This window comes from Mirounga leonina, unplaced genomic scaffold (genome assembly GCF_011800145.1).
Source record: "Mirounga leonina isolate KUSES-001 unplaced genomic scaffold, KU_Mleo_1.0 Mir_173, whole genome shotgun sequence".
Classification (NCBI taxonomy): domain Eukaryota; kingdom Metazoa; phylum Chordata; class Mammalia; order Carnivora; family Phocidae; genus Mirounga; species Mirounga leonina.
Window position 1 is genome coordinate 52,178,392 of NW_023270447.1, and position 18,025 is coordinate 52,196,416.

At 40.9% G+C, this 18,025-nt stretch overlaps 1 protein-coding gene across 3 annotated transcripts in view; it reads right to left on the minus strand.

Annotated features, from left to right (window-relative positions):
* Positions 1–9,208: 9,208 nt before the first annotated feature.
* Positions 9,209–18,025, minus strand: part of SCP2 (sterol carrier protein 2) — a 106,052-nt gene continuing 97,235 nt past the window's right edge. For 2 of the 3 annotated variants that reach the window (XM_035018530.1, XM_035018532.1), the window contains exons 15-16: positions 13,340–13,419; positions 9,209–10,232 (exon numbers count right to left, since the gene is read on the minus strand). In XM_035018530.1, the coding sequence (XP_034874421.1) occupies positions 10,137–10,232; positions 13,340–13,419 (176 nt within the window). In that variant the 3' untranslated portion in view covers positions 9,209–10,136. Of the gene's footprint in view, positions 10,233–11,642; positions 12,190–13,339; positions 13,420–18,025 lie in introns of those variants that run through there. The other variant, XM_035018531.1, reaches the window with a different exon arrangement.

The window sequence follows — 18,025 nt, forward strand, 5'->3', positions numbered from 1 at the left end:
CGACAACCTCCCCCCCCGCCCCACGCCCACGTTGACCCTGGGCCCAGAGCCTCCTGGGCCTTGAAAGACTGTAAATTGGGCTGGGACTAGGGTGCATGCGGATCTCAGTCGCCGGGAGACAAGGGGGTTGGGCAGTGAGCCCTCACGGCACCATATTGCTCCCAGGAGCTGAAAACGTTTCCAAGTTAAGGAGCATTAACTACTAGCAGCTGAAGCAACACTGTTTGGCGCCAGGGGCTTTGGCGGTAGACCGCGGTGGGGCTGGGTTTAGGTGGTACTTGGCACCTCCACTGCCTCTACAAGGCTCTCCCCATACCTGCTCTGGCCTGTGGGCAGGGCACCCACAGCTACCTTACCTGGCTGCCCTCCTACTGGACAGGGAGAAGGATAAATAACTCAAACTTGGGACCACTTGCTCAACTTAAATTACCAATGCCCTGAATGAATGAATGGCTCATGTAAAGGATCTTTCATGGGCTTCTGCTGCTGCATCCTGATTGTACCACATACATTACTCTCTAAGCTTCACAACCCTGCAAGAGGATTACAGTTGGCCCCATTCACAGGTAAGGAGATCACCTGACAAAGGAAAAGTGATTAACTGAGTAAAATGGCCAGGTTTACCCTCCTTCCCCACAGCCCAAGTTCTTTCCATGATGGAAACAGGCAAGTAACTTGAGAATGCAGAGCCTGGATTTGAACCCAGAGCTGTCTGTTTCCATTACATCGATAACTCAAAAACAGCAAGAATGAGAAAGGGAAATATTTTGCCTTCTTTGGCCTCAGATTTCAGTTCTGAGCTCAAACTTGAGAGCTAGTATGATTCACAGGACTGGACAGGGGCCAACCCAGAGATGTATCTCCTGTCTTCTCAACATTGAGCCTAGATTCAAGTGGAGCTACAACAAGATTCTACTGACTTGAATACCCATGAACTAAAAATCTTCTAGTCTAGAAGGACAATGTGAACCAGCACATACTGAATACCTACTAAGTGCCAGGCACTGTGTGAAATCCTTAAATATCTTAATCATCCCAATCCTGAGGGGACAGTATTTTCTGTTACCTATAACTGCTGGGGCCAGCCACAGGGCACACCCCACATCTCTCCCACCTCACCCCCAGAGAAATAGGCTTTTCTGTGGAATGCCAAGCCCGTGCCCACACATACTCTGTAGCTGTCGGGTGCTGTCGACACACACACGAAAATCACCTGTCTGAAACAATATGGAGGAATCACTTTGAGTGTCTCTGGTGGAAAATGGAGGTGATCCTGGTGCTCTAGAAGGAAATCCTCTAACTTTCCCAATAGCTGTAAAGAGTTGAGTTTCAAATTGAGGGTTCCCAATCCACTTGTGTTGCTTTTGTTCCTTCATGCCTTATTTTCAGCTCCTGTTTAATATTACTTTAGTGCCTGGTGTCAAGTACAAGCTTTGGACTTAGATTTGGGTTCGAATCCCAGCTGGGTTCAAATGGAGACATGAATAGTACCCACGCCTCACAGATTGTCTAAATTAAAAGAAATTGGAAGTAAATGAGAAAATGGAGGTACAGAACTCCTCACAGCCCCTGGCACATGGCAAGTGTTCAATAAATAGCAGCTGTTATTACTGCCAAACTGTCACCGAGGCCTAAGCATCTATGAAACATTATTAAATAGAAATGACAAGTGGCAAGAATTAACCAGAAATCTCTGCATTATCCAGGGTAAGCGCCTCTAATTCAAAACAATGAGAAACAAGAAAACTCAAAAGAGGGGAGTAAAGACATACATGTGACCAGAGAACTAGGAGTGAAAGACAAGAGGGCTCTCATGGGGGGTTGGTGAGGAAGAAGGGGAGATAAGGTGTTGTGATACCTTCATCATCAGAGAAGAAAATAATTCCTCTTACTTTGAGCTGAGAGCTCAAGACCTTTCCTTATTAAGTAGTAGAGTCCCAAATACTGAGCTCTGGCAGCAGCTTGTTTTCAGCACAGAGATCAAATCACATGGTGTTGTTTTGTGTATATGAATTCCATCTGAAAGATCTTGATAAAAGACAAAACATCAAAGAACAAGCAGGGTATGATGGAAGAACCACAGGCCGAGTCAGATACAGAGAAGGTCTTCCGGGATCCTTGAACATCCCATAGAAACTCTTTTATTATTGGACGTTTTTGCTTTATGTTTTTCATCTCTTTCCCCCATTGGATTGTAAACCCTCCCGGGCAAGAAGCTCACTTCATGTTCTGCAAGGGCCCTTTCCAGCCCTAAAATACCAAGACTGTAGTAGGCAGAATGAAGACCCAAAGATACCCACACCCTAATCCCTAGAGCCTGTGAATGCTACATTATGTAGCAAAAGGGACTTTGCAGATATAATTAAGGTTATGGACTTTAAAATAGGGAGATTATCTTGGATTATCCGGTGAGCCTAACCTAATCACGTGAGCTCTTGAAAACACAGAACATTCTCTGGCTGGAGGCAGGAGAGATGAGGCCGAAGGGGAGATCAGAGAGATGTGAAACATGAGGACTCCACTAGTGTTAAAGGAGAGGGAAATGCAGGCAGCCTCTACGAGTTGAGAACCCCAGGCTGCCAGCAAGCATATGGAGACTTCAGTCCCACAGCAGCATGTCACTGAATTCTGTCAACACCCTGAGTGAGCATGGAAGCAGATTCTCCCCTTGAGCTTCCAGATAAGAGCTCAGGGCAGCCAACGCCTTGACTTCAGCCTCAAGAGACCTGGAGCAGAGAAACCAGCCAAACCCACCCAGACTTCCAAGCAGCAGAACTGTGAGATAATGGATTCACGTCGAGGCAAACCACTACGTTTATGGTAATTTGTTAGAGCAGCAATAGAAAACTAATACAAACATTAGTAACTAAAACCAGTATATGGTACAACAGCATTTTCCCATACGTCATTTCACTTAATCTTCCACAACAAGCCTGATTGTATTATTGCCCCCCTGTTTTAGGAAACTGATGCTCAGGGAGGATAAGTTACTTGCTCAGGTGGCCAGCTAATGAGTGCTTGAGTCAGAATTCACACTCAGGTTCCAACTTCAGGGAGAGTGGTCACCTACACTGCAGCTGCCATTCTGTGGCCTTAAGGTTCTACTGTCTTCAGCTAAGTAAAAATGGGGACTTCAGAAAAGACAAAAACAAACAGACTCGGGCTGCTTTCACACGATGAAAACTGAGAAGCTTTCAGTACTCATTTCTTTCTGTTTCTTCCAAAGATATCTAGTAAGTCACGGAACAAGTCAAGTTATAAACAAGTATAAAAAAAAAGTCTTCTTTCTGACACAGAGAAGAAAAGATTTTGATAAATGGCAAAAGGAGAAATCCTCAAGAGAGTGGCTATCAATGAAGTATTTTCTGCCATTCAGATGCTCTTCTAGCCACTGTTAAGGCACATCTTTCACAGGTGCCCTGTTTTGCCAGCCTGGTTCAGGAACATCTCTGTGTTGGAGCTTTTAGTCCACTCTTTTTTTTTCTTTTGAAGATTTTATTTATTTATTTGACAGAGAGAGAGAGACAGCTAGAGAGGGAATACAAGCAGAGGGAGTGGGAGAGGGAGAAGCAGGCTTCCCACTGAGCAGGGAGCCCGATGCAGGGCTCGATCCCAGGACCTGAGCCAAAGGCAGACACTCAACGACTGAGCCAGCCAGGCGCCCCTTTCAGTCCACTCTTGACCAGTTTTTATTGTCAGGCAGTTCAACTGATTTTTAGTCTGAAATTCCCCTTTTATAGTTCTTCCTATTAGTTCTAATAACTAGGCAAAATAACCCCTCCCTTTCATTGGTCTTTCCATCTCTCAAACATGTGTGAACTGTTATCACACCCTGCCCTTGGGCATCACTTTGCCAAGCTGAAGGCTCTTGTCTGCTTGCCTAGGTCAGTCTTGTCCTTATACTGTTGTATCTTCACATCTGAACTTCTTTTCCTTATATTTCTGTTCAAATGAAGTGTCTAATCTTAAACAGTGTTCTGCACACTCAGAAGTTGCTATATTCTAAAAGGTGAATTACACAATATTTTACAAAGAAAAAGAAAACATACTGCTGTTTGGTAGAAAACTGTAGCACTTACCACTTCTCAGCCTGCAATTTAAATAAACAGCAGACTACAATGAATTTCCCCCAATTCTGCATAAAAGTTTATGGCTACAAGTTCAGTAAATAAAAGGTCAAAATGCTTACTACCTGCTGCTGAAAACAGCACTGTGAATATTTACAAAGTATTTAAATGACTATTAATAGGATAGGTTAAATGGACATCACTTTTTGCAATAAATTTTGGATATGATACATTAAAAAAAATATTTCTGCAAGAAATCTGGCTAAAATTCCATACCAGATTAAACTGCCTGCCAAATAGAATTAGACACCTTATTTCTTAAGGGCCAGAAATCTGGCTCCATGTTCTCTGTTCTAACCAAGAACTAAAGAGCTGTTTGTTTGCAACAGTCTCCAGATAGATATTAATACTGGACCTTTCCAGTAGATTTTGCAACTCTATTGAGAAAAACTCTTAAAATTTGGCCAGATGCAGCTGTGGTTCCTGATAGAACATAATTCTTTCACGGCCCTTATTAGCTATTTAGTACCACACCCCCAATTCCTAATTCATATCAGTGTGGTCTCTAAACAAACCCAGTCCCACAAGGTAATTTACCCAGTAATTTACAATCTGGCTGATGACCATTTTTTTCTGGTCAACAACATCCAGCAAAGTCTTTGTGTTCAGAAAGCAGCTATGCCATGGGGAGCTAGAACTGTAATCTTTGGCTGAAATGCAAACCTTCTGTAAGTCAAACTAAGTAATTCTCTATCCATTCACTAAGTTACAGAGACTATTAAATTTTAATGATTCCTGAAGAAAATATAAGGATGTGGACAGTCCATAAAAATACACAAAGTGTCCTCAATCCTGAAGCTAGCATATTATCTGAACTCAAAAGATTGTCACGAAATGTTCCAAGGAACAAATTCCTTCCTGTTAAAAAATTTCTCAAATAGGGGCACCTGGGTGGCTCAGTCATTAGGCGTCTGCCTTCAGCTCGGTTCATGATCCTGGGGTCCTGGGATCGAGCCCCACATCGGGCTCCCTGCTCCGCAGGGAGCCTGCTTCTCCCTCTCCCACTCCCCCTGCTTGTGTTCCCTCTCTAGCTCTCTCTCTGTCAAATAAATAAAATCTTAAAAAAAAAAAAATTTTTCTCGAATAACATTAGGAACTTCTATTGAGTACCTACTGTGTGGCTTGACATTTTACAGCTAAAATTGCTAACCCTCACAGCCAGCAAGGGAGAATTATTATTCCCTTTTTACACAGGGAGAAGGAAGCTCAGAGCCCTTACTTATTATTAGCTCAAGGTCCCAAAGCTGTTTAAGTGCCACAGCCTGGACCAAAACCCACATCTGATGGGCCCCAAGTTTCCTAAACCAGGCTGCTCTATAGTATTATTTTCTGAAACTGCTAAAGTTTCAGAAGATAAAGCTATTCATTATACGATTTAATTTCATATTTCTTTTTTCTAAGGTGACATATATGGGGAAAACAGAATGGGTTTATATTTATATGTGATTGAACCTTTCAAAGGGATTTTCCATTTAAAAAGAACTAATGGGGCTCCTGGGTGGCTGACTTCAACTCAGGTCATGATCCCAGGGTCCTGCTCAGCGGGGAGCCTGCTTCTCCCTCTGCCTCTGCCCCTCCCCCCTGCACGTTCTCTCTCTCTCTCTCTCTCTCAAATAAATAAAATCTTAAAAAAATAAAAATAAAAAACTTTAAAGATCAGTGTCTAAAACTCGAGAAACTTTACCTGATGCTTACTCTGGTAGACACTGTATTAAAACAAGACAGAGAGATGAATAACATAGAGTTTCTACCTTCAAGGTGTTCACAGTCCAATGAGACTATTAAAAAATTAAGTGTCCCCCTTTTGCAGAGGAAGAAACTAAAAACTGGTGAGGTCTGAGTGCCTTGCTCTGACTTAGCTTCCCAGAGGCAGACAGGACCTGATCCGAGATTCTTCTGATCACACCTCAGTGACTCTTCCACACCCTGCTTCCACATTCACTTCCTAATCATATTCTCCATTATTGTTTCTCTATAAATTCAACAAGGACTGTAGAAATCAGAGTCCGAATTCATCTGGACAAGCACAGCAACAAGGCTGATGATTTCAATGCACACAGAACCCACTGGGCCACTTTGTTTTTAAACCTGTAATAAAACCACAAACTGACTTTTATTGCTCAGGCTGCTTCAATCTTAAATCGAGAGACTGTTCTAAGAAGCTGCAAATATTTTCAAAGAAAGAGCAGGGTAAGTCAGGCTAAAGGAGAACTCTTAATGTCCTCTTTCATCATTAGGGCAACAGAAGGTCATTGTAATAGAGACTGCATTTCTGTGACACGGTTCCTATACTCAGAAATGTCCCCTGTGAATTTTTTAAATTGTTATTCAACTTCTCTCATTCATTTACTTAACGACAGCAAGCCAAGACTTTGTGCTGGGGGGATCGAAATGGACACATGAGACGCAGTCTCTGTTCAGGGAAAACAGAAACAAATTACTACAAAGGAATGATTAACTCCACTTGTGGCAAACAGGGACAGCTTCCTGAAAGCTAAGGCAGGAAAAGGATGAAAAGGAATTTGCCAAGTGGATTGGGGTTGTGGCAGGGAGAGAATGGTGAGGGTGGGCACAGAGAACAGCAAGATGTTGTTGTTGCAAAATGCGTGGTATGCAAGATGACCTAACTTAGAACTAAAAGCATTAGCTAATGTGCTTGCTCTGTATTAATCACTTGGAAACTGAGCATATCACTACCAAATGGAGTTTTTCTGTTCTTATTCATCGCTCTTTATGAAATCAATTCCAATCTAGCTTTTATCTCTACTACTCCACTGAAGTTGATTTTGTAAGTGATCACCAATGACTTCCATGTTGCCAAATTTAATCCAATACACACTTTCAGACATCATCCTACTTGACCTTACAGAGCAAAGGACACAGCTGACCATTCCCACCTTTTGACTATATATACTCTCTTCTTGAGAAACATCTCTCAACCTCTCTAGCCCCTTTTCTTCATCCCCTTTGCCAGATCCTCCTCCTTTACCTGGTGGGACATGTGACTTTCTTTGGACGATGAAATGGGAGCAAAAGCGGTATGTATCACTTTGGGGTGGAAACTTTAAGAGCCAGATATACTACTTCACCTTCTCTTCCTCTGCCTTGACGATCGCAATGCTCCAGGTAATAGCTGCTCCATTAGCCTGGGTCCTAGACTTAGGATATAATGGCAAAGCGGATATGCAGCATGAGTGAGACATGAATGGATGTAAGGCTACATCTTCCAACAGATCCCAAGTGCCTTACCATAATGAACAAATTCCAATACAGTTAGTTCCTACATGCCTGCCTATGCAACCTCATCTTGGACCTGTCCTTCCAGCTCACTACATCCCATTCACATTGGCCCTCTCTTCCCCCGCTTTCATGCATTATTCTTTGCAAGGTTCGCTCCTCAACCTTTACACCTCAGCTTAAATATTACCCCCTCGGAGAAGTCTCCCTTGACCACTTTCTCGAAGAAGGCCTGTCACTGTGATTCTGCACCACAGCACCCTGACCATTTCCTTCGTGGATTTCCTTCAGTCTGTAATAATTATCCACCTCGTTGGTAAACTGTCTCTCCCTCTAGGTTGCAAGCACCATGAGGGGAAGAGCTCATCACTACCTGCAGTGCCTAGCGCTGCACCTTCAATATATTACCCTGTATTTGGTAGGCACTCAATAAATACTTGTTAAATGAGTGAACAAGTGAAAAAAGATTCCAAAAGTGGGACCTAAGAAAACAACACAATCACCTATCCCAGAGGCGAGAGGTAGCAGTTGTGGGAACAGTAATGGAACTCACATTTACTGAGTGACTATGATGTACCTAACACTAATAGGTGCTTTACTTATATGTTCTCTCTCTAGATTCTCAATAATCCTAGGAAGCCAATATTAGTATCCTCACTTTATAGATCAGGCAACTGAGACTCAACCTGCTCAAGCAGCAAAACCTGTAAAAGCAGCAGTTTTAGCCCAGACCTGTTAACCTTTCCTTCAAACCATGTTTCCTTCCCTAGAGATTAAACTGCTACTAACTATATTTCATCATTAAGTTTCTAGCATATGTATAAATTGCATATATACAAATACATTTCTACCCCGAGAATCAGTTTGTGTTTATCTTTTTTTTTTTTCTTTAGGTTCATCCTAAAGCCTATTTCACGTATCTCTTATTATCTGGGACAAGTGTAGCAGAATGATAAAGCAAAACCAAATTACAGATAAATCAGACATTGTTTTGGAACTTTTTTCTTGAAATCTTTTTCTTTTCAGAGTAAGAATCTACTACAATTGAGAAGTAGGTCTGAATTTTGTTCTGAGTTCATTGAACTTGAGATTGGGGCACCTGGGTGGCTCAGTCAGTTAAGCGTCTGCCTTCGGCTCAGGTCATGGTCTCTGGGTCCCAGGATCGAGCCCTGCATCGGGCTCCCTGCTCAGTGGGGAGTCTGCTTCTCCCTCTCTCTCTGTCCCTCCGCTTGCGCGCTCTCTCTCTCTCAAATGAATAAATAAAATCTTAAAAAAAGAAGAACTTGAGATCAATTTATATTGGTTTACTATACTGTCTTTCCCCCTCACCAGGTGCTTTTCTGCCAGTCACAGAACATGCAAAGTTGAATGGTCAAAGGGGAGCTGACCCATAGTCCTGATCTGATTAGCACAGGCTCCAAATATCTAACAAATGAACCTGGCTTTTTACCTCTGACCACCTTTTGGTGAAGTAACATGTTAACAGCAGAAAGGTGGGGTCTGTGTAACTCCTGGAACAGTGCTGCCGGGCTGAGTAGACTCACAGGATTCTCAGAGCTGAAGGGACCTTAGAGACCATCTACTTAATCCCCTCTTTTAACCGTTTGGTGAACAGGCCCAGCAGGCAGTTACGTGCCTCAAAGAAGCAAGACTCCTGGCTCCTAGTCGAGTGCTCTTTCCACTACAACACACTGCCTCCCCAACCAAGAGCTAGTGATTATATCAGAGTAACTGGTACATAACACCTAGATAACACAGACTGTAAATCCCCCAACGTTGCTCTTACTCTCCATCAGTGAGAAGACCCTGAACAAAGAGAACATACACAATACACACAAAGGAGATCAGGAAGAACTATTTTAATTTTCTATTAAACATTCTTCCAAAAGCATTATTTTATCCTGTATCTTACTGAGTTATAAGAAATAACATTAGCATTAGAAAAAACAGGAAGATAAATCAAATGTGGATAATTAAACTAAACTTATATGGAAAAGGAAAATGAGAACAAAGGACTGACAGCTTTACAGATAGATACTTTGAAAACTGTGCATCTCAAAGCAAACTTTATTTGTTCAATTATTTTTAACAATAGCGTTTTAAGACCAATACACTGATTTTTTCAAGAAGGAAAGTCATTTTAAAAATACTTTTATTTTAAAAATAGGCCTGCATTCAGCTGTAGATTTTTCCCCCCAAGCTCTGATCAGGTTTATTTTGATTTGGGGAAAAAAATACCATTGTGATGGCATGAAAAGCAAAATTTAAGTCTTTTTAAAAAACATCTCAGTACAGAATTTTAAAAACTATTAATGGAAAATAGAGTAAGGACATTAAGTCACAACAGTAATTACCACTGGCCAGTTCCTAGTATTCGGCTTCTTCCCTAGTTCTCCAGAGGAAAACTTAAGTTGAATCTTCAGCAGAATGATCTTTAAATATACTTTATAAGCAAAATGAGAGCTTTTGTTTACATAGTTTTTAGATTTTGCTGTTCCTAATTTTATTCTGAAACTCAAGTTTTACCCCAAACCATAATTACCATATGAACTTTGTAATGCACAGTTTTGTATGCAATTCAGCATGCAGTAGTACACCATTGGGCCCTGTCCACCCAGAGCTTAGGAAAAACAGGATCGGTCACACCCATTTAAAAACAAATCTCACACTATTTGCCAATGTGTAGTTTCCATCTAAGTTAGGACAATGAAATATATGGATATATATCTATATATCTCATCTTAATTTTCAAAGGTAGGCAAAGGGAGTTCTTCACAGCTTAGCTTTGCCCGGCTGAAGCTGAAGATTTTGTAACTTCATAGCCAGACCCATGTTGCCAGTGATTTTCAATTTGCCTTGAAAGAAGGCCTGGAAGAAGAAAGAAAATTTATTACTTGGTGTTTTTTGTTTTGTGATTGCTGATATTTCTAGATGATCCAGCCCTGAGATCATTTATTTATCCAGGTTTCTTAAACTTTCTTCAAAATATGAAAGTTGGCTTTCTGGAATAGATTTAGAACTAGATTGCTCAAAGGGAAGGCTTTGTAAAAAGCTCACTTTACAAAGAGCAGTCACACGACACATCTTTCCCAAATGTCTTCTCTTAGAAATTGAGTCTAGGGGTGCGTGGGTGGCTCAGTCGTTAGGCGTCTGCCTTCGGCTCGGGTCATGGTCCCAGGGTCCTGGGATCGAGCCCCACATCGGGCTCCCTGCTCCACGGGAAGCCTGCTTCTTCCTCTCCCACTCTCCCTGCTTGTGTTCCCTCTCTCACTGTGTCTCTCTCTGTCAAATAAATAAATAAAAAGTCTTAAAAAAAAAAAAAAGAAATTGAGTCTACCTTTATCTGCCTTCGTCACCAATGGTACATTTTCCAAATAGTAGGTAAAGTGGGTTTGTACTAGATCGATTTTGTTTAAAAATACTACATGTGGATCAAGAATATGAACTGAGGGGCACCAGGCTCAGTCGGTGGAGCATGTGACTCTTGATCTCTAAATTCCAGCCCCACACTGGGTATAGAGATTACTTACAAATAAAATCTAAAAAAAAAAAAGAGCATGAACTGAAATTTTCAGTAGTCTGCTAGGGAAAAAAAAGCACATGCATAACTCCTGGGATTCAATACAATCTGGATGAAATGTCACCAATTTTGTTTCCTTTTTTGGTCTGCATGATAAAGGATTTATCCCTAGAGAGGGAGGACAGGCAGCCTGCTGAGACTGAGGTGCTGGTGTCAATCTTTGGCTCAAGAAGAAGAATCAAACCAACCCGAAGTGCAGAGCCACAATTTGTTCCATTTAACAACTGCCTGGGATTAGATCACTTGATGTTTGCTAAATTTATCATGTAACAAAATCCTGGGAAAACTTTAGAGAAATAATAGCAAATTTGGGAACATAGCATGATTTCCCTGCTATGATCTCAGTCTTTGACTCAACTGTTAAAATAAGAAAGAGCTAGATGAAAAAAGTTTCTGGTAGTCTTAGGTTTTTAAGCAAGTATATTAAGAAGTTAGGAGCTCTTCTACCTTATCCATGGGAATGCACAGAACTCCGCTTTTTCTACACCTTCTGGTAAGGGTGACTAATTCCTTTTTTTCTTTTCCCCCTCTTCTGTCTGGACAAACTAAATATTTCCTTTCTATATGGCACACAGCCTTCTGTCTGATGACTTAAAGGTCAGGTGTCTCAGAACACAATATATTTAACATATGTCCTTTAAAAATATGGACCAGCAGTACCTAAAAGAGAAACTCACCAACTTTCCTTTTTTTTAAAATTAAAAGAGAAAATGACTTTTTGTTTACTAATTATTATAGGGAAAACATGAGTCTTCACCCTTTAGGGAACGCAAACATAAGGATCAGTTTCACCTGGCCCCTAGGTGTTCTTCGTGTGTGTGCTTTACAGTGGAGAGCACACCGCTTTGTTTCACCTGTAGCCAAACACTGAAATTATAATTTCCAGTGCATTTAATGGTTTCCAGTCAAATCCTCTAAGCATAAGGGAAGACCATTAGCATATTAACAGAAATACCTGCCATTTTTATCTTTAGTTCCTTTGGGTGCTAACAGGTGTTCAAGAAAAATAAGCTGATCCTTTGCTCCCCCAAATGGGTGGTAAACAGATAAACTGAGAACGAGGGCAGCCGATGTGTGAAGTCTGATCACCCCGCCAAGGAAGTGCATGAACTGCACAGCGGAACGAGGAGCAGTGGGTGGGAAGGAGGAAGACAGCCAGCTCCTCTACTGGTGGCCTCCGTTTTGTCCAGATTCTTGGAGCAGGCTCTGTGGGTGGAGATGTCCATGCCAATGGTGTGTATTAAGCTGAAACATCACAGATGCAAGTCTCTCACTTGTCAGAGCATCAACTGAAATAGGCTTAGCTGCTTAGAGAAAGCATTTTAGAAAGGAATACTAGTGTGCATCAGATTTAGTTGTTTTAGTCTTCTGGATTACCAGGGGGCTGTAGGAATGAGACCTAAAACAGATCAGGCTGAGGCAACAGAAAAATAAGTTCATAATGCAAAGCAGCATCTAAGTTTCTTTTTGTTTTTTTCTCTGGCTAATGAAAGCTCAGTGTATCAAGTCTGTTCTAATGAGTAGAAGAAGACCCTCGATGATTTGGGGACCAGGAAAACCCATACAAGACATCAGTACACTTCAGACAAATACAATTTAATCCAGCAATTGTTTAGTGAAAACCTAAAAATGTCAGGCACCGTGCTAAATTCTGGAGACATGAGGGCAAATAAGATGTGGTTTGTTCCTTTGAGACACTCAGAATCCAATGGAAAGGAAATAGGTGCATAATGACTAATATAATGTGACAAGTGCTAAGCTTGTTTCCAGGAGATGGCCCAGAAGAGGGACTGGCTACAGTTCCCTGGCAACTTGTAAGGAGGTCTTTGGGGGTAACATCTGAGCTAATTTTGAAAGGAAAGGAGTTTGTCAGAGAAGGCAGTTCAGACAAAAAGAGCATGGGCAAAGACAGGAAATATAAAAGGTCATGCCTTTGTTCACATGGCTCCCTCCCCCTGGATGGCTCCTGCTTTCGATCTGTGCACTGCTAACTTCTGGTCATTCTTATGACTCAGCTTAAGTGTCGCTTCCTCTGTGTGACTTTCTGTGATGGCCAGGAAGACATGGCACCCCCCACCGCCATCCACAACCAAGGCATGGTACCCTGGATATTCAGATACACTTACTCTTTTACAGATTTGTCCCATACCAAATTGTGAATGCCCTGTGCAGAACTCTTGCTTATTCATCTGGATATTTCCAGCACACAGGACAGTGCCTGGCACATAGCCTGTGCCACAAATGTTTGTCATTTGTTAAGCGAACATTTTAGGGAACACTGAGTTTTGTGGGTTTGACCACTTTGCACTTTATGGTATGAGGCTGAGGCAGGAGATGAAACGGAATGGACTAAAAGACCCACCTACTAGGAGGAAATATGCTCCATCATACTTACCGACTGAGGATTCATTTTACCAGTCATTAACGCCAGTAAGTCCGAGTCAGCCATTGTGATTGTGCAGTCAGCCTTCTTATCTAAAACAGAGATAGGTAGGAAAAGAAAGGAGAAAAAGGGAGTACTCAGTTTGTGTATACACTTTAGTCAAAAGCCACTGACTTTAACAAATCACCTCCAGTACTGGAGCAGTGTGGGGAAAAGGGTACTTATGTACTCTTCTATGGCAGCCTGGTAAAATGTGGCATAAATTATAAGCAACCTTAATATTTAACAAGAGGGAATCGATTAAATTAATTATTGGGGCACCTGGCTGGAACTGTCAGTTAAGTGTCCGACTCTTGGTTTCGGCTCAGGTTGTGATGTTGTGATCTCACGGTCGTGAAATTAAGCCCTGTGTTGGGCTCCACACTCAGTGTGGAGTCTGCTTGAGAGTCTCTCTCCCTCTGCCCCTCCCGCTTGTGCTCTCTCTCTCTCTCTAAACAAATCTTTAAAAGAAATTATCATATTCATATAATGGGACACAATGCAATCATTAGATGATGTGGATCTACATTTATTGACCTGAATAAATGTTCATGTTCTACTGTATCATGCATGATACTGTTACACAAGCCAGTTACAAAACAAACTGTGAGCATGGTCCCATTTTTGCTTAAAAACAGATATTCAATTATATATGTATAGGAAAAAACATTTATAAACGTAGACACCACTATATTAATAGTAGTTACTGTGGCCCCCAGACTCTAAGGTGACCCCTGTGATGCCTGCCTCCTGTGTTCATGCCTTTGGATGTGCTCTTGAGTGTGGGCAGGACCTGTGACTTGCTTCTAGCCAAAGAATGTGGCAAAGGAGATGTCATGCTTGTGGTTCCGCTGTGTTATATAAGACTCTGTCTTGCTAACAGACTCACTCTCTCTCCTGCTGGCCTGGAATAAGCTAGTAGCTATGCTGTGCAGTGCATATGCAAAGGGCCATGTGGTGGGGTGCTGGTCTTTAGGAGCTGAGGGCAGACTCTGGCCTATGGCCAGTAAAAAAAACAAAGTTATCATTCTCCATAGCTGCAAGGAAATGAATTCTGCCAGCAACCTAAGTAAACCTAGACACACACCCTTCCACAGTCAAGCCTCCAGATGAGAACCCAGCCCTAGCCAGTGCCTTTACTGCAGGCTGTAAAACCCTATGCAGAGAACCCAGCTAAGCTGTCTTCAGCCAACTTACCCATGGAAACTGTGAGGTAATAGATGTGTGTTGTTTTAAGCCACTAAGTTTGTGGTAATTTGATATATAGAAATAAAAAAAAAAAAGAGTACAGTTATCTATATCAGGGGTTATCAAAATTTTCCTGTAAAAGATCAGACACCAAGTATTTTGGCCTCTGCCCAAAGCTACTAGGTCTCTATCACAACTAGGCAACTCTGCCTCTGTAGTGCAAAAGCCGCCACTGATAATACGTAAACAAGTGAGCGTGGCTGTGTGCCAACAGAATTTTCAAAGCGGGTAGTAGACGAGGGGGATGGGGTGGCTGGGTGATGGACACGGGGGAGGGTGTGTGTTGTGGTGAGCACTGTGTATTGTGTAAGAGATGAATCACAGACCTGTACCCCTGAAACAATACATTATATGTTAATAATAATTTAAAAAATCACCAAAAAACAGGTAGTAGAAAGAGAAGGAGAGGATATTAGCAATTCATATGTCTGACAACAAACTTGTATCCAGAATATATAAAAAAATTCCTATCACTCAATTAGAAAAGGTTAGATAATCCAAAACAAACAGGCAAATAAGAGACACTGTACAAAAGATCTACAAATGGCCAGAAAAGCATATGAAACTGTGTTCAACTTCATTATTCACCAGGGAAATGCAAATTAAAGGCATGGATGAGATACTACTATATACCTACTAGAATGAATGGCCAAAAAGGGAAAAAAAGACAATACCCAGTGCTGATTAGGATGCAGAGCAACTGAAAGGTCAAACAATGCTGGAGGGACAGTAAAATGGTACAGCCACTTTAAAAATCAGTCTAGAAGTTTCTTAGAAAGCTAAACATACATATGCCATATGACTTAGCAATCCCATTTTTAGGTGTTTACCGAAAAGAAATGAAAACATATGTCCACACAAAAAACTCTATGTGAATATTCATAGTGGTTTTATTAAAATGGCCAAAAGCTGGGAAAAAACCAAATGTGCATCAACTGGTGAATGGATAAACTACTTAGCCACAAAAAAGAAACACCCCCCGCCCCAGCCTCACAACGCCTCCACCTTCCACAAGGACTCAGTTCAAATGCACTCTACAAAGCAGCTCATTCTATACATGAAGAGCAGTCAAAGCAAGATGACTTTTGTGGTTTTTTTATTTTAACGATTCTCTAATGCATAAAAAAATTTTTAATCAGAAGTAGTGGATTCCTAAAGGATTCCAAAGTTACATATAATTCTTCTGTTTTTGTTTTGTTCTGTTTTTTCCTTCATTTCAGCTTTGGGTGGGAGGGAGGGGCAGGTGACACCAAGGATATTTTTTTATTGTTGGAATCTTTTCCGATGACCAGCTGAAGATCTGTACTGAAATACAACTTGTATGCCTTTTTCATTTTTAAAGCCTGCTTCTTGAATTTAAGCACAGTGATAGTGTTCAAAGAACCAGCTCAGTCTGTAACATGTTTGAAAAGATATATCTGCATTTTGAGGTCCCTTTCAAATGCCATTTGCTAGACCTCTCAAGTGTTTTGTTTTGTTTTTAAGATTTTATTTATTTGTCAGAGAGAGAGAGCGCGCACAAGCAGGAGAAAAGGCAGACAAAGGGAGAAGCAGGCTCCCCACTGAGCAAGGACTATGCAGGACTCGATCCCAGGACCCTGGGATAATGACCTGAGCTGAAGGCAGACGCCCAACCGACTGAGCCACCCAGGCGTCCCTCTCTCAAGCTTTTTAATTGCTACATTCAAGTGCTTCACAAAGTCCAAGATGCTAGATGCTGTATGGCATGGAAAACTCAAGACTTTAGGCAAGGCTTATGGGCTTGCATTGGAGGAGGAAAGGGAACAGAATTTGTGTATTTCTTTGATTTAGAAATATGGCATCTGGGAGATGCCATTATTTTCTGTGTTTAACTGAATTTTTGTCTTTTGGTTGAAATATAAAATGTACTGTCCCAATATAAAACAGTAATTATTCGACCTTTGGAAAAAAATTTAAAAAGGAACAAACTACTGATGTTACATGCAACGACATGAATGAATCTTGGTGAAAGAAGCAGGCTCAAAAAACTATATTGGGCACCTGGCTGGCTCTGTCAGTAGAGCGTGCAACCCTTGATCTCGGGTTTTAAGTTCAAGTCCCACACTGGGTGTAGAGATTACTTAAAAATAAAAACTTAAAACAAAACAAAAACTACATACTGTATGATTCCATTTATATGACATTCTGGAAAAGGTAAAGCTAAAGGGACAGAAATCAGAGTAGTGGTTGCAGGGCGTGAGGATAGGAAAAGGGGATTGACTACAAAAGGACATGAGAACACTTTTTAGGGTGATGGAAAAATTTTATCTCGATTTTTGGTGATGGTTACACAAATATATGCATTTGCCTAAATTCACAGAATTATACATCTAAAAAGGGTAGACTTTATTTTATTAAATTATACCTCATTGAACCCAACTTAAAAAAAAAAAAACTAACAGTACCAAGTACTATCAAAAATGTGGAGCAGGGCGCCTGGGTGGCTCAGATGGTTAAGCGTCTGCCTTCAGCTCAGGTCATGATCCCAGGGTCCTGGGATCGAGTCCTGCATCGGGCTCCCTGCTCCTTGGGAGCCTGCTTCTCGCTCTGCCTCTCTCTCTCTCTGTCTCTCATGAATAAATAAATAAAATCTTTAAAAAAAAAAAATGTGGAGCAAATGAAATGTAATGTGCAAGATAATGTAAAATAGTATATCCACGTCAAAAACTGTTTGGCTATACTGTACCTTATGACCTAATATTTCTGCTGGTTATATGCTAAATAGAAATGAGCACACACATCCACTATAAGACCCATATGAGAATGTTCATAACAGCTTTATTCACAGGCCCCAAAATGGAAACACTGAAAAGATATATCAACCATGGAATTAGTAAATTCTGGAGCATTCACATAGCAAAAACAAACTACTGCTACATACAACAATATTAAAGAATCTTATGATGCTGAGCAAAAAAACCCCCAAACCTAAAAGAGTAAATATTGTATGAGTCCATGTAAATGAATTTCCAAAATAAATGAAATCAATCTATGGTGACAGAATTTGGAAGAGCGGTTTCTTGTGAAGAGAATAGTGATAGCAGGGGGCATGAGAGAGGCTTCTAGCATGCTGGCAACATTTTGCAGCTTGATCTGGGAGATACATTCATCTGTAAACATTTATCAAACTGTACACTTCAAATTTATGCCTTTTATTATAAGCTAGACTTATATGTCTATAATAAATGTCATATTATAATATATAATATAAAAAAATATGTAATTATATATAATATAATAAATGTCAACCCCTAACATAGATGGTGGGATTATAGGAGAGTAATTTTTCCATTTTGTTTATCTTTTCTAATGTTCTTTACACTTAAGTAAATATTACTTACACTACAAAATTTTTGAAGTATTAATTTTTTAAAGTTTATTTATTTAATT